This window comes from Choloepus didactylus, chromosome 1, assembly GCF_015220235.1.
Source record: "Choloepus didactylus isolate mChoDid1 chromosome 1, mChoDid1.pri, whole genome shotgun sequence".
Classification (NCBI taxonomy): domain Eukaryota; kingdom Metazoa; phylum Chordata; class Mammalia; order Pilosa; family Megalonychidae; genus Choloepus; species Choloepus didactylus.
In genome coordinates, this window is record NC_051307.1 from 230,038,349 (window position 1) to 230,056,445 (window position 18,097).

At 34.4% G+C, this 18,097-nt stretch overlaps 1 protein-coding gene across 7 annotated transcripts in view; it reads left to right on the plus strand.

Moving 5' to 3' along the window:
• The window catches only part of CHL1 (cell adhesion molecule L1 like), a 211,827-nt gene that overhangs the window by 103,589 nt on the left and 90,141 nt on the right, over nucleotides 1-18,097 (plus strand). For 6 of the 7 annotated variants that reach the window (XM_037800468.1, XM_037800473.1, XM_037800465.1 and 3 more), the window contains 2 exons: nucleotides 12,699-12,761; nucleotides 14,700-14,889. In XM_037800468.1, coding sequence (XP_037656396.1) covers nucleotides 14,799-14,889 — 91 coding nt within the window. In that variant the 5' untranslated portion in view covers nucleotides 12,699-12,761; nucleotides 14,700-14,798. The remainder of the gene's footprint in view (nucleotides 1-12,698; nucleotides 12,762-14,699; nucleotides 14,890-18,097) is intronic. The other variant, XM_037800487.1, reaches the window with a different exon arrangement.

Genomic DNA, 18,097 nt, shown 5'->3' on the forward strand with positions numbered 1-18,097 from the left:
ATACCATAGCAGGTTTTCATTTTTAAAAGATCATTGACCCCGCTATTCTTTACCCAGAAAGTACCATCCAGCTAGGGAGGGCTGAAAACTAGGGCAAAAACAGAAGGGATTCATTATGTCCCTAGATGGTGTACATTAGAAATTAGCTAAGCCTCATCAAGCTGTCTTCACGAGCTTCTTTTGCAAAATAAGCTTGACTGATTTAGGTGGCAGGCCAATATTTTTGATCACCTAGTGTTTCAGAGATGACTCATCCTAGAGAAGCATAGTTCTGTACCCCTCCCCTCACCCCCCAAAAGGGCACTATCCTTTCTTAAGAGAATTCATTGCAAATCATCTACTGGTTTCAAGAAGAGATACTAACCCAATAAACAAGCAGATGTGACTTGTTAGAGCCAACAGTTGATTTTGAGCCCCATCAGACCCCATTGAATGTTTCAATACTAATGGAGGTGATTTTCAGTTGATCAAAGAAGGGATTCTTTTGCAATTACAGAGCTCTTTCCTGGGATTCATCATTGTCTAGTTAAAAGTGCTGGGCGCAAATGCAGAATTCTTGCTGTGAAAATCACTACTTCTAAAGAGATGTGTCATTGCCATATAGTACTTATTACCATTGTTGTGGAATTACTTTATGGAAATTGCCACCTTGCCTGGGGCTCTTCTTCCAGATAGAAGTCGCTCTTTGGGTGGCTGGGTGAGAGCTATTATTTATGAATGATTCCCTAGTAAATTACACTGTAGTCATACCTTATTGTGTATAAACTTTCCTTTTTTACTCCATTAGCTATGCTGAATTCAAATTGCATGACAAACCACAACATTTTTGAAAACAGAATATCCCTAGAGCTATAATTTATTAGTGCTAATGGTATGTTAGTAGCAAAGAATGATAGTTTGAATTCTCCCATTCAAAGGAAAGATCTCTGAAATTACCACAGGGAAAGTCACTTTGAGTTCACATAAGGTTTTATCAAAACATTTACAGAACACCTTTTTTTTCCCTGTCACTTGCTAGTCACACAGGATATTTCAATGACTATGATATCGTCCTTGGAGTCTCAAAAGTACAATGTAAAAAAAAAAAAAAGTTCTTGAGGTAGAATGACTGTATTTTGCACTTAAAAATATCCAGTGAATGAATTAATGTTGGGAATGCCAAAAAATTTAAAGACATCCACAATACTGGTAACCTCTGTCCTAAGTATGCATTTTATAGGCAGAGAAATTTTAAACTTTTTCAGTTTTCCCTTCAATAATTCTGTGCCTTAACTGAAATTAGAAAAACTAGTAATTTGTGACTTTCCCAGAAAAAGCCCCCTGCTCCTTACCTGTTCTATAAATATCACTCTATAACTTGCTTTTTACTCTTAATAAAATGTCATAAATATATGATAGCAATTATTTAAGAATGGATATATTACAGTTTGCAAGTGATCATACCCTAAATATTGGCTGGGAGGAGAGGAAAGGAGGTTGGTAAAATTTAACTTTTTTACTAGATACATTCTTTGCTGTTACTTACTTTTATAAAGATGGAAATATATTTTTATTGTAAAATGAATAAAAACAATGCATTACAATAGTATGTAACAAACTGAATAGCATTTAAAAATATTCTTAGTATTGGAATCAAGTTATTAAAAAAAAAAAAAAAGTTACAAGATTATTTTATGTTCCTACACATGTGTTTAAGCCAGCTGTGTAACTCCACCCCAGGAAATCATATCTGTCATACAAATAAAAGGAGGTAATCAGTTCAAAATGACATATAAGCTGATATTCCTTTCTTGTTCTTATTTCTTATTCATGGAAGGAGTATAAGTTATGAAGGGTTCAGGGATCGAGGCCATCAGCCCAGGATTCTGTATTAATTCCTCTCATAAAAGTACAAAGGACAATCAGTCAAGTTTGTCAGCTGTAATGCCATCATCGTGGCAGATGAAGAGCCGAAGGAAATTATAAGCTCTTTATAAATTTCTGTTAAGTACCTAGAAATCATACTTTGTAATTTACAGCTTGAAGCGAATAGGATTGCAGTTTAGGATTATGTACATTGACAAGCATAAAATTTCCAATAACATATCTAGGCATTCATATATCTTTAGACTATTTGAACAAAAACGACTGTTTTTTAAAATGAATTTGAATAAAGAAATCCCAACTTAAGCAACCTCAGCATGTGATTTTGCATAAATATTATTTCCTTAGTAAGTCTCCCAGATATCAACGATCAGAGTTGATTTGATGTCTTGTGTTCCACCTCATATTTTTATGAACCATGAATTTTAAGAAAAAAACTGTCAAAAAAACCCCCACAAAAAACTATGGCCTTTAGCATTTCTAACTAACGCATTTCCCGGGAAACTTGTGCCTCAGAGATTGGAAAAATGGATGTGGGCAAAGCAGAAAAGATGAAAAAATAATAATTGGTTGTAAAATGATATAGAGTTAGACAATCAGAGTTAAGATACCCCAAACCGTGGGTTAGTTACCTTTGCCATGTGAACTTGTTCTCCCAAAAAGAATCCATTAATGTTTCTTTCATGTGTTTAGTATTGATTAGCAGTTGATAATTATGATGACTCTCCTAGTTCCTGGAAGATCCAAAGTGCTTTTTGATGCTAAATGAAAAATAAAACCATATTCAATTACTACCTGTTAAAATTCATGCCTTAAAGCCTGGGAAATGGCTATGGCTTAAAATTAATGGTGTATAGTTTTACCAAATTTTAAAGAGTATCTTCTGTGACAGTGCTTCCCTACAGAAAGTTAAGGTACCCTTCCAATTGGAGTCAGTGGACAAAACTTTTTGAGCTTTTAAGTATTACGATTGATTAGATTCTTAAGCCTGGAGTACTGTGAAATTGTCTGTAGGCTGTAGGGCTTACTTGATTTTTATACCCTATTCATGCACAGGTGCTCGTGTCTGAACAAATATTTCTAGGAATATATCTTGAATAGCACTTGTCTTACTATGGAACATTCTGCTAGCTTCCTAATTCTGCTATCATCATAATTGATGATTAACAAGCCCTCTGATATTTTTTCAAAGCAAAGATAGCTAAAGTGCTTGTAGTAACCAATTCTGCTGCTTTTGATTAGAGATTTAGAAGAGTTTTGATTAAAGCCTTTTGAATTTTAACTAACTGCACTTAGGAGGTAGATTAAAATTCAGTAACACACATGTAACTATCACACAGTCTATACTGAAGTATTTAAATTAAATTTTAAAGTAAATTTGCCTCTGAAGGCACTTGTCAGATCTACCCATGCCTATGAGTATACTTGGCCCTGTGTGGGCACTGAGATTCATTGAAAGTTCTATTTCCATCAGCCTTTATAAAACCATTGCAGTGTTTGGCTCAATGTTTTACACATTCAAACCCATATTTACCTTAATAACTATCTCAGAAATTTCCATTTCTGAATTGTCTTTGGAGGAATGAGAAAGAATTAGGTCTTTAAACTTTTTGTATATGCTACATCTATTCCTGGGATAATCTTTTGTGGACGTACATATGAAATTCATTCATTCGTTTATTCAGAAAGACATCTGAGCATCTCCTGTATTCTAGAGAGGCACTGTCAGGATGAGTAAGATCTGGTGTTTCTTTAATTTCAGGAAGTGTACAATCTCTAACAAATGTGTGGACAAGGCAGTTGCAAAAGCAACCTATGAACCCTTGTTTCTTTTGCTTTTATAAGTAGAGTGTGCTCACTTAAAACATTTGCTTAATATAGAAAAGTGTAAAACAGATTTAAACCATCCAAAACTTAGATATAATTTTTCTAATGAGTTTTCAAATTTTAAAATGTAATCAGTTACAATCAAACATTATGAACATAATTGATCATTTTTAAACATTCCAAGATTCTTGCTTCTAGTTGATTTTTATCATTTATTTCCGGAGTCAATTAGAACTAGTTTCACATGGATTTATGCCATTGTTCTCTTAAAGGGAAATAAAGAAAGGGGTTTTCAGCTTACCTGGAAGTACCCCATTTCCTTTTGGAAAGTCCTTTCTGATACTGAGAAGAGTTAAAATATTCAAAGTATAAATAAAGAAGTAATAAATAATAGGGATAGTATTAATGACAGCAGAAAAGTAGATGAAGAAAGAAAAAGTAAAAATATGAGCCCTTCACGCTCCCTTTTTCCAGAGTATGGACAGATGAGCAGAAAAATGGGGACAAAAATTAAAGGGAAAATAAGTTGGGATGGGGAATGGGATGTTTTAGGTGTTCTTTTTTACTTTTATTTTTCTTCTTTTTTTTTTGGAGTAATGAAAATGTTCAAAAATTGATTGTGGTGATGAATGTACAAACTATATGATGGTACTGTGAACAATTGATTGTACACTGTGGATGATTGTATGGTATTTGAATTTATGTCTATAAAACTCAATTTTAAAAAAATACGAGCCTTCATCTAATTGCCAGCTAGATGTCAGTATCTATTTGTTAAAAGCAGTATTATGCAGTTGATGTGCTATGAGGTGGGGTAGGTGGTGGAATCCTGAAAAGAAGTTATCAGGAGACTTTTTTTAATTTAAGAATTTATTTCCTGAAGCTTGGTTTTACTTACAGTTTGGAATTCTTTTATAACTGCTTTCTCCCGCATATTGTCATTTTAAAGTTTTAGCAAGTTTGTTGTTTTTTTAGATAGGACTATAATCTACCAGTTCTTTTATTGATATTAGTAAAGGGACTTCTTGGTTTAGACATTATGGAATAATGTAAAGTTTGAGGTGCAGATAAATTTTCCATGAGGAAAATGCCGTATTAGGTTATTTTAACCAATCTTCCTAGGAGATATTCATGAAGGAACGATGAAATTATAATCAACAGGAAACGCTCCGTAATAGCTCCATACATTTTTTTGTTTGATTAATTTGATGTGGTTTATTCTGATAGTAAATGTCTTTACATCTTAAAGACTGTACTCTCCAAACAGTTGTAGGTATAATGGTTAAGAACAAGGGTTCTAGAAGCCGATTCCAGTGGTTTTAAACTGAGCTCAGCATTTTAGTTCTGAGACTTTGGGCATTCTGTAGTTTAGTTTCCTTATATGCAAAATGGAATTTATTAATTAATGATACCTAGATCATAGGGATGTTGTAAGAATTAAATGAGTTATTTAATGTGAAAGCAATTATGACACATGAAAATCACTCAGTAAAAGTTAAAACCTATTAGTTATTATTATTGATATTATTAGCACCTATTAGTTGCTGTCTATAGCTCCAAACAGCTTTCTCTGGTGTGTGGATTTTGATTACACACATTCACATATCACACACGCGTTTTTATAGTCAAATACGTTTGTGAAACTCTAAATTAAGCAAAATAGAGTTCTCAGTCTTTCATATGCTAGCATACATTGAATATTTTCAAAGTGGAGCAGTGGATGTAGCAAATCCCTACTTTATTGACCACACAACCATCTTTTTGCAGAGCATAGTAAAGGACCAGTGTGTCTTCCAGAAGGGGGAGGCTCCCGATGAGGAGTTTCTCACTGAGCTTGACTTTAAGCACTGCAGGTCATATAGAATCTTGGATTCCTACCCAGTAAATGCCAGTAGCACCCTCCAGTCTTTGTGACAACCAAAAGCATCACCTGGAGGAGAGATCTACCCTAGTTGGGATCCAGCAGTCAGAAGGGAGATAAATAGTTATACTCTCCTGTGAGCTGACCATCTGGAATTCCCTAAGAATGATGCTAATAGAATGCTTTTGGTGACTAATAGACGAGCAGTGATTAAACAGGTATATATACATCTGTAACAATTCACTGAACTATGTGTGCTTAAGTTGGGTGCATTTTAGTGCATCTGTGTTTTTCTTCAATTTAAAAAAAAAAAAAAAAGACCTGCCAAGATGACAGTCACTGGAATGTAATCATTGGTTTTGTGATAAATGACCCGGAACATGACTTACGTCTCGGAATGTAAAATCATTCTCCATCCAGGCAGTTAAGTGATCTTTGTTTTTGCTGGGTTTCTTTCTTATCCTCCATCATGGTAGAATTTGAATTAGATGTCATTACAGTGTACCACCTGGTAAGAGTTTTGAATGAATTGTTCAGGAAAGGGGAAAACCAAGAAAATATTGGTTATATTGTTATGTGCTCATCAGAACTCAACCTCAGTATTTTGCTCTTAAATGCAATAAGTGGTATTATTAATGATTAACTTAGCCCATGTAATTATTATTAATTAAAGCTGTCATTTTTCCAATAAAATTAATTCCCTTATAATAAAACCTACACTTCTTTGATGTACTACACAAAAATATGCAGGCTCTGGAGGGAGGATGAATTAACACTCCAAGGAATTCCTTTGTTTTGTCACATCAGTGACAGGAAACAGTTTTAATGGGTATGGCCATATTGTACAGTCTTTCTTTTGTTTTTAGAGTGAAAAGCCATTAACAGTTACTTCAGGATTACTGTGTTTATGACACTTGTAAATTGATTTAAGGCATTAGCAAAGCAAGTGTTTGAGCAAAAGCTTTTACTTTTCTTTGCCTTTATCCTTCCTCAGCTTCAAGGTGTTGAGTGATTCAGATCACACTTCTGGCCTAGGGAAATGTGCCGGACCCCTCCCCGTAAAATACGATTTCCAAACCAGGAGAGGTTTACTCTACCCTGAAGAAAAAAAGTATCAACAAGGGACACTTGAGGTCAGAGGGAGGTGAAGGTGACATCTGTGCCATCATAAAGATGTCAGATGACCTTCTATAAGACACTTTCCCTTAGGCAGACCAGTGATTCCTACGCCCTTTCAGTGTGGAGAGAAAATAAAATTTAAAACATTCCACATTATAGCATTGTCCCAGACAAATTTATAAACCCATTAAGTTATTTTTAAAACTACAATTTGGATGTCAGTGTCATAAAATCCCATCCTGCTGACTATAATAAAAATTGTTGATCTATTTCAAGCTTCCGGAGTAGAAAAAATGTTGTTTAATGATTTAGCATGGGCCGGTGTACATGAAGTTAATTCCAAATCTCCAGAATTCATGGTGGATGAAAGAAGCTAATGCTGTTTCTCTGTGGAGAGGAATGTCAACACGGCACATTTTTTGGCTGTATACATTCCCGCGTCGTCTTTGGAAGTAGCAGATGGACTATTGCTGACGTCCCTGCTTTGGGTAGCTGTTGCCATAGAAATGAGAGTTTTAAAAATAGTGATCATGAGAGTTTACCTTTTTCTTTGGATTTGCCTTGTTCTATCATCTTTTTAAATTTTTAGTCTGAATATATTTGTGAATAATTATTGAGAGAAGATACCAACGATTTGAAATGATAAAATGAAATTTCCTATCCCATACTACCTGCCTTTCTAAACTGCTTTATGTCCATTCACCACATAGGTCAGATTCTGTTCCCTTTTAACGTGAAGTAGAAGCATCTTTATTTTAAAATTCAGGCACATAAATTTGAATAATATATGTACTAATGGAAAAAAGTATTTGTATTTCAACAGGACCATTATAGAATAGTAGTCAAAAGTTTTGAGTAAACCTGACCACATTACTATTAAATGGGGGAAAAAAAACTATTAAAGAATGATTATTATTCAAAATACAACAATAGCCAGAGAATTTTAAGCTAATTTAAAAATACTTTGTGTTTCTGTTCAGTTTAGAAGGGTGGAATATGTATATGTGTACAAAGTTTGAATGTTTGCTTAACCCATTTTATTCATTTTGGCTTTTCTGTATTTTATCAGTGGCATTTAAAGCAGTGTCCAGTGGAAAAAAATTAAGAATCAAAGCATAAAAGGAATACCAATGGGTAGTAGGAGTATATGCTAACAGCTACCCTGGTTTAAATAAATATTCTACATTGGGCTTGCTTTTTCTTTAGTTGGGCTGTGACTTTCCAAAGCCTCAAAGAAATAAGGAATAACCATTGCGTTACATTGTTTACTTGTGCTAGATATAAAGAGCATACACACTGATGTTCAAAGAGACCCCAAATTTTCTGAATTTAGTTCAAATAGAACAGTCATTGAATGTGTGGTAGCTTGTCTGTCTGTTTTTTATTTTGCTTTTAAATGTATACCAGTAGGCGTTTCCATGACTTTGCCCACATTTTGCATAAAAGAATCTCATTACTGGTGTTGGAATATTGATTTCTGCTTTCTACACAGTGAATGGGCTTTAAAATTGTCTTTATTAGGGAATTGCTAAAATTTACCCCAAAATAGAATACTGTGGAATGAAACCCTATCCATCTGTTCCACAGCTTCAGTTGATCAATATTGCATCAATTCTTTTATTCTATCCTCTCTTTATCAATTAGCTATTTCTGCATTACAGACCACACCGAAACAGATTGATTTAATATAGTTAGGATTTATTGTTCATAATTCTATTGTTCCATTTGGGTGATTCTGCTGATCTTACCCAGTCGTGGCGTACTGGGCTGGCTCTTGCTTCTGTGATCAGCTGGCGGGGCTCCTGGGGCTGACTGGACCAAGAGGCCAACCTTTCCGGTGTGGTGGTTGGCTGGCTGCTGGCTGGAATTAGAGAAGGGGATGGGGCCACGCATCGCTCATCATCCAGCAGGCTAGCCATGTTTGTTCCCATGATAGCTGGACAGGGTTCCGAGAGAGAGTGAAAGCCAGTAAGGCCTCTTGAGGCCTTGGCTCAGAACTGGTAGTCCACCACTTCAAAACACAAGGCCTCATTAAGGAAGGAAGCAAGTAATTTTCATAGGAGAAAGTGCAAAGCCATATTACAAATGGTGAGGATACAAGGAAGGGAGAAGATTAAAGATTTTTTTGTGATCAACATACCACACTCCTCACTTCTTTTTCTTGTTTAGAATATTTCACATCAATATCACTCTACCTCTAAATACTTCAGTGAATAAACTTTTTATTTTTTAAGTCATTGGTATTTCATAACTATAATAGAAGTTGTAAAAGTTTACCATGCTGTTTGGATCAGAATATTACTGTGAAGTTCTCATCATTACCACTAATTATACGATCACCATGACTACCATTACTGTTGGTTATTTTTTTTTTTATTGTATACTAAACAAATATTACCTCATCTAACTCTCATAACTGTGCCCACAACCACATAGCTAATAAGTGATAAGTTTTGAACCCAGGATTTCTTGACTTAATTCTTCATGATTTTAGTCAGTACATGCCACTCCCTACTGTTGGTTGTCATAAGGCCACAATAACTTTGTGTTTATATAAGACTTGAGGAGCCTTGAAGCCAGGACAAATGGACAAAGGCTGAGCCAACTCTCTTTCCCATTTGTTAAAGCAGAAGATGAATTTAAGTTAAGAAGGGAGTAAGTTGTATTTAGCTTTGCTTCCATGGACCTCTTCTAATAACACGAGAGGGAGGTATGGGGACGCTTTGTGGTATTAATGATGAATGAGTGTTACAGACTACTGTTTTGGAGAAATTTATTCCCATATTATTCAGTTGGAAGCTGTCCCGTGCTGTATGCTTGCCTGTCCACATTCCTCTCTCTCTAAACAAGTGTGTTCTTAGTCCTCACCACACTACCCACACTGGAGAAGCTGAGGCAATTTGTGGAGGGTCATTTTTCTAATGATTAAGACATGTGTTTTCTTTTGAGTTAGATGCCAGCGTTGATTTTCTTCTGTTTAAGGATGAGCTATGATAGTAGGAGATTTAACCCAGTTTATCCAGATGAATGAAAATTCATCGATTCGTTGATAGGTCTGAGTTGTTGCCATTAACATATACAATTGGACATAAATTTTATGTGTCTCGGCCTCAAAAACATTTTAATATATTTTATTCTTGTCAAAGTCGGCTCCTTCCTGAGCCCAATAATTATTTTTATCTTTGGGATCTGATAGGAGGCATTAAACTCATATTCTTTCAAGAAAAATAAATGGGAATGTAACTTTATTGCTGTCTTAGTGTTGTAAAACAATTTCCAAACAGTATGCCCTTTATATATCTGACAATGAAATTATAACTCACTTTCCCTTTTCCAACCTGAAACCTATTCTGGAGCTGTCATCATCACCTAATGGAGTTCTTCTTGCAGGACTTTACATTTTAATTTCCGATGACTTTTATAACAGTCTCTTAACATATAAGTCTCAGGTAAATTGAAGCTAATTTCTGTAAGAGATAAGGTCAGATGTAGAATTCACCGTATTGTATTCTAGAAAGTGATGGTGTCATCAGTAGAGTTTGTTATATCACTTAATATGTAGCTTTACTTGAAGCCAGGGGTTCATTGTGGCAACTTTTTATGGGATGGAGTGACTCGGGTCAACAGCGTGTGCTTAAAACCACTAAAATTATTGAAGTCCGATCATCAGCATTGAACAATTAGTATCTATGAGCTATTTTACTATAGCAATTAGAGACCATTGAACTTGTCAGCCTAAATCAAGAGATTAATTGAAATTGAGCCTGGTCTCACTTATTTGGCTGTCTAGTAGTTTTATCCCCTATGTTGGGTGGGTGTGGATATGATATAGGATATATTAATCTGGAAATGTGGCTTCCTAGTAGCAGCAAGATTTTGAAAACCTAGCTCTTTAGAAATAGAGGGCAGAGCATAAATCAAATACATGAGAAGCCCTGAAAGCAATCTGCATTGAATATTAATGGGACAATAGGAAGCAGTAGATTGCGGGTGAAGAATGCACTTAGATGCCTATTATCACACAGTTTCAGAGGAAAGAAAAGGAATATTCAAAGAACAAGGAGGGTTTTGGTCATTTCTTGGTCTTTTCTTCTGAATTTTCATCTTAGAAATGGCTCCCTGGTTCATGTCTCCCAACACTGAAGAAATATAAAGAAGTCAGTTTATATAGTTAAGGCAGAGTTCAGTTTTTGTTTTTTTTTTTTTTTTTTTTTTAATACAAGGAAAGGACTTTTTTCTATATTGGATTTTGTTTATTAGATTAAACTCATTTTGTCAGGAAAGTGGGTGTCAATTAACATAGTAACACATTTGGTAACATCTTTAATTATCAATATAAGATATTTGTCATTTTAGGAAATATTCTGAACCCCACAAAGATATTTTTTTTATGAAAATGCTTTATTTTTTGCTAATGTTGAACATAAGATGTATTGTGCAGGGCATTTTTAAAGGCTCAGTAGGACCTATTAGTAAAGTGATTACAGTACTGAGACATTTACTAAACCACTAAAGGTTTGCTTCTTTTACTGTATGTTTTTATCCATAAAATGTACTTTCACATAGTAAATACTAGAAATCAGTATCATTTTGAAAATAGTTCCTTTGAGAGAACTCATCTAGAATGTGTCAAAATCCAATTTACTCATTTAAAAACTTTATATAATAAATTCTAATGATCATCAATGCAAAATCTTTCTAAAAAATAAAGTACCTCTGCCCCCAAACAAGGAAATATTTTCGAAAAGACTACCGCCAGTACCCATAATCTGGCTTCACAAATGCGGTTTATTACAATCTGACATTCAAATTTTAACATAAGGCTTAAAGCTCATTTATATAGACAATTCCATAGAAAATGGAATGGTTATTAGAAAATAATCTGGAACTTAAACCTATTTTATGATACAATTTTAAAATGTCCTAAAAATATTAGCCTCTTGTTCAATAACTGAGGAAATGTCTATTTTATGTGTGGTTAGGAAATAAATCAGTTAATAATATTTTGCCCTCCCTCCATTCCATGAATAGCAACCTGATGTTCTTTATTGGATTGTTCTTCTTTTCCAATTAAAAGTAGTGAAATACTAAAATACTTCAGAACACCAGAAAATTCATGGAGAACAGAAGCAAATGGTCATTCTGAATAACCAGAGGGTTATTTAGCAACCAACAATACCAATACGATGGTAGATAAAAAAATGTCCTAACCATGTCATAGATGATAATAGGGACAATTCACTACTAGTAATCTCAAAGAAACATAATTTGGAAGGGTAGCTGCTTGATTTTAGCCATCAATCACACATACACCGAAATACTAATTATAGAGTCAAAATTCCTGTGGTCAGGACTTTTAAACCAAGCGCCTAATTTTTTTTATTTTTTCTAATATTCATTTTATTGAGATATATTCACATACACGCAGTCATACAAAACAAATCGTACATTCGATTGTTCACAGTACCATTACATAGTTGTACATTCATCACCTAAATCAATCCCTGACACCTTCATTAGCACACACACAAAAATAACAAGAATAATAGTTAAAGTGAAAAAGAGCAATTAAAGTAAAAAAGAACACTGGGTACCTTTGTCTGTTTGTTTCCTTCCCCTATTTTTCTACTCATCCATCCATAAACTAGACAAAGTGGAGTGTGGTCCTTATGGCTTTCCCAATCCCATTGTCACCCCTCATAAGCTACATTTTTATACAATTGTCTTCGAGATTCATGGGTTCTGGGTTGTAGTTTGATAGTTTCAGGTATCCACCACCAGCTACCACAATTCTTTAGAACCTAAAAAGGGTTGTCTAAAGTGTGCGTAAGAGTGCCCACCAGAGTGACCTCTCGGCTCCTTTTGTAATCTCTCTGCCACTGAAGCTTATTTCGTTTCCTTTCACATCCCCCTTTTGGTCAAGATGTTCTCCATCCCACGATGCCGGGTCTAGATTCCTCCCCGGGACTGACTCATTTTTAATTAAAGTAACTAGGTTAGGTTAATTATTCTTTCTTTCTTCCCCCAGATTACTGTCTTAACTTCACCAGTCTTATTCTCATAAAGAATTTACCAACAGTTTCCATTTTATGTAAGTGTTAGAAATTTTTCACTTTAATGTTATAGTTTGAGTCACTGTATCTTTTTTTCAATTTATTTTAATTTCTTTGATTTTTAAGGGTTTTTAAAGGTGATTACAATATCCGAGGAACTTCTCAAGTTCTTCCTAGAGTTTGAGCTTATTATGCTTTAATTGTGTTCTTGAGTGCCATAATCTCATTTTATATACCTCTGGGTGACAGAGTTTTTGATAAAATAAATTACTAAAAAGTTAAAAATTGTAAACTCCTTAGGAAATAAAGTCCCAGCTCCATCAATTTCAATTTTGCATGAAGCAATATGTGTATCACCACACAACAGAAAGATAAAACATTACAAATCCTAGTGCCAGGAAGCATAAAAAACAAAATATTAATATTTGCAAGTGCTTTAAGACTTGATCTTAATCCATCTGACAGGTCTGGATTCAACTTCTATCCCAACTCATTGATCCTTAGTGCTGCCTTCAGCTGTTTACTTATCTTGGTGTCACACAGGTGCATACATCTGAGATTTTGATGGAGGTAGATTTCTCACTTGGGTCAGGGTACCCGAAAATTCCAGGCGAAGGCCGCCTGCCTGCCAGCCACTACTTCCTCTCTTCGGGAGGCCACGGAGGCCTTCCTTTCAAATCATCCAGGGATTGCACCTGCCCGAAATCCATAGCTGGTCCCTCACACTTGTCCGGAGCTCTGCTGGGGGATCCCGCCTGGGCAGAGGCCGTGGGGGAAAAGGCAAAGATAATTTCTTTCCAGTTCTTATTTTACAGATGAGTGATATCAGAACATGTAGAGTAATCCCATTACTCTAATTCAAGAACAAAGAACCACAAGAATTTTTTTTTTTTTTCCAGGAGGGAAGTCCTTGCATGCATGATCAATATAATTTTTCTCAAATCAGAATTTAGTTGGGATTGCTTTCTGTTTGGATCCCCCAGAAATCATTTAACAAAACAGCACAATTACCACTTCAAATTTGACCTACCTGTACACATATAGAAAGATAAAGGTCTGTCATCTCTTGAGATGCAACTCAAAATGAATTTTTTTCAAAAAAACTAATGCTTGAAATTAAATACAAATTTAATGTCTTATCTGCCTCTATTTACGTTAATTTTTTCACCAGTTCTAAATGAAGAAATAGAGTAATAACTTTTCAGAGAAAAGGAAAAAAACATGCCTAAGGAACTAATCAAAATTTGGAGCAAATTATTGTGTTACTTGCAAGACTGCATTATAAACAGTGTTTAGATGTTATCACAGTGTTTTAGAAAAATGTCTTAAATGTCAATGGAAGGAAAAGCACAATTTAAAATTCCATTCCTCATTCTATTTCTGTGAATTTTGGAGTGAATAAACACTCTGCTTTATGGAAAACGACTGATGTTGTCACCTCCTGTTTGAACCAAATCCACATTTGTGAATTTTAGTTAAAATGCCCAGTCCTTCTCCATTTTTATTTTCTTGTTCTCTTCCTTTTCTTGTTAAAACTATTCTCCTTCTATTAGTGTGATAACTTTGAACATGAAAAGTAATTTTGGCAGTAAAATCAATGATTTATTTTTGTGACCCTTTCTAATGACTCAAATGAGGTTAGATGCTTGATAAAAAAGAATTAAAGACCACGTTTTTAAATGAAATTAAAGTTGTTTTCACAACCATTTACACTTATTAGAGAACTAGAGTGCCTTCTAAGTAAGAATTCCTCTTACTTATAAATATGATTCATTGCAATGGTTTATGGTTTACAATATAGCATATATGAATGATCCTTTACTTTAAATACAACGAAGAGAATCTAATTAAATCTATGTGAGTTATTAGAGAACAGTTTCATGATGAAAATATTGCTAAATAGAAAAATGTATTTAATTTTGGTTATATTGATATTTTAGGGTATATGAACTAATGGGTTCTTTTGTTTTGTTAAGTTTCCAGGTTAACCACATTCTCCTCAGCTTGAAACCAAAAAGGAGGGGCCATTAAGGTTTTTGTTCTTTCTGGGTTGTCTCCTTCCAGAAAGAAAAACAATGGCGATGCTATTAAGCGGAAGAGGATTAATCTTATCTCTAATTTTCGTCCTACTAAAATTCTCAACAGCGGTTGAAATACCACTCTCAGGTAATGTTACAGTATTGAGTATCTGCTAACTGACTTTCATATTTGCATTTTTATTTTGAAATAGAATACCTGTGGGCTGAGGATGTGACTTTTCTAGCATCTTACTATATGTTTTCCAGTAGTCTGTCACCAGAATTCATTTCTGCTTTTTTTCATTTTGGGGATGATTATGTTTGGCTATAATAATAATTTTGCAGTCAGGCTTTTTGCCTCCTCTACTGCTGTTTCATTTTGGAGACAAAGCATCTTCACATTCCAGTAGCTACACCCCTGTTTATGGAGTTCGTGTCATCCCTATCAAATGCAAAATTGAAATATTCTAATCTCTGTACTCAGACTTGGCACATGACAAGAAACATAACCTGTAGGTGGTATTTTGCCATATGTCTAAGATAGTCTGAAATATTACAGCTTTTAGTTTTATATACTCATGTTAGTGCATTTAGGGAGAATTATAGTTCAGGAATTACTGGCATTCAACCTATTATGATAAAAATGAATTGAATAAATCTTGCCGCCTTTAGCAAAATTATTATATACTTAGGAATGAAAACAACGAATTAGGAAAATATCAAAGAGCCATTTTATAGTCTACAAATAAAAGTATAAAATGATATTAACTCTGAAAATCTAGGGTATTAGATAGTATGAATTCATATCAAGAAGTTAGTCAATAGTTTTATGGAAATATAAATCTTAATATATGCTGAAAAAATGAATTTTTACCACAAGTCTGTTTTAATAATTTATAGTAATTAAAAGCTTAAAAAGAATATATTTGCTAACACAATTTGTTTAATATTATATCTACTATGTAACGTAGGGATTTGGGAATTTTCTTCTATGTTACAAGCTCATGGGATACAAAAAAAAAATTGAGTTTATTTAGACTCTTTTCCCCATAAATTTCAAATATTATCCCTTCACTCTTTGTATATATCATCTGGAGAGCTATGATATAATGGGCATTGCCTGTTTCTTAGAATCTTAGCATTGGAAATGATCTTTGCAAATCATCAAGATTCTAGAGAAATAGTCTTGACCTCAGAAAGTTTAAGAAATATTAGAGGGGGCTCTAACACTAAACTGAAACTTTCTTTTGGAAGTACTGTTTTAGTTCAGCTGCTAAAACAAATACCATAACAATGAGTTGGCTTTAAAAATGAAAATGTATTGGCTTACAGTTTTGAGGCTAGAAGACGATGAAAATCAAGGAATTAGTAACGTGATGCTTTCTTTTAGAAGACAGTAGTGTCTGGGACTGACTGCTGGTGATCCTTGGTCCTTGGCTTTTCAGTCACAAGGCAGTGCACACAGTAGCCTCACTTGGCTTCTCTCTCTGTCTAATCCTGACTCTGCCTATAAAGAACTCCAGTAATCCAGATTAAAGCCCACCTGATTCAGTGAGGCTACACCTTATCTAGAGTAACACCTTGAAGATGTCTTATTTACAATGGGTCCACACCCCCCAAATGCAGACCAAGACCAAGAACATGTCCAAACTGGGGAACACAATTCAATCCATCACAAATACTCAGAGAGATTGACTGTGAATAATAGGAAAGGGAATAACTCTGTTCAGTATAATGTTTTTTAAAAACTTTTCTGTAGGACCACTTTGAATTATTTGATGTAGCAGGTGCACGTCACAGACTCTGGGAAGATCCACACTTGTAGATTAGTCTGCCATGTACAAGTCCTTCTCTAATATCCTTGACAGACAGTCAAGCCTCTGTTGCAGTATTCCTACTCTTCAGGAATTTCACCTAACTGCCCTAAGATGCACAGATTTAAAGTTATTTTTAAACTGGTATCTCAGTCTACTTAAACACATAATATCAGATTTCATTACTGACCGGCCTAGTTGTCTAAAATCTGGTTGAGAGGCTGAAATACTGCACCTCTGGTGGGTTCTCTTGGATTGATTATGCAGTGCCAAACTAAGAGCAAGCTTCTTGGTTTACCCTCTAGAAAAGGGGTAATAATTTCCTACCTTCTTGCCAGTAGCAATGAAGGATGTCACTGGGATTCGTTAATCAGATTCCTGACCATGCTCTCTTACCTAAACATTTATTCTGTAACTTTTCTCACTTTGCTCATCAAGGTGAACGAAATGAAATTTTGTGTTATTCCATAGCACACATTTTTATTCTGCTTGTCTCACTTACTTATGCATTTTCATGCTGTAATGTCCTTGTTATAAAATATTAATGGCGTGTTTTCAGAACAACTGAAGAGTATCTATTTATTTCCATACTCTAGAGCACTCACTAGCAAATGCAACTAAGGCAGATATCCAATTTGAATGTCAATGAGTCTGGTGTTTCTGTAATTGGCCTAATTATAGAGAGAAGGATTTATAATGTAGAATATATATTCTTATAAACACCCAAAAGTTATTAGCTCTTTTCCCTGAATAATTAGTTATTGCTGAGACTTTACAACCTGAGCAATTTTAAGAAAGAATGATGTTCTAATAAACAAGTTGTTCACAAGTTATTAGCTGATGTCTAAGGGACTGTAGCTTTTGTGCAGTCCCTCACCATTTATAACTGTAAGAAAATTTAAATAATATGAATTTGCAATAAGCTAAAGACCTGCTCTAGTTAGTAATAATAGTAATCAGAAATAAGGTAAATTTCAATGGAGATATGGTTGTTTACTGCAAGTTATTAAAATATTTATGAATATCCAATGGCTGAAGATTGAACTTGGGTTAATGTACCTAAGCTAGTAAAACTCAATTATCAGATTAGGCATGAGTAAAGTAAAATGGAATTTTAAAATTGGAAAGGGCATTCCATTACTCTAGGCTGGCTGTCAATAATTAAAATGTGGTTAGTTGACCCCTTGGGTCTAGAGATGTGTTCAGACAGTTCACAAGATCAAGCCGTTTTTATAATGATAACAATAAGTTAATAATGATTATTTTTCCTTTTTCACTGTGTTGACATTTGCACTGCTGGTACAAAAGTGACGATGGTAAAACTGTAACTTCTACTCAGTGTACTCTTCACAGCTGTATATTCACAATAAGAAAAAACAACAAAAACAAGGTTTAAGATTCTCTGTGATGAAGTAGTAAACATCATTTTTTAAATTAATTTTTGACCCTGAGAGCATTCTTTTTAATATTCTGTGGGATGAGGTGGTAAATAAATATAAACTAATTCTTCTGAGTAAGAAAGTGTGACCATTGTCTCTATTC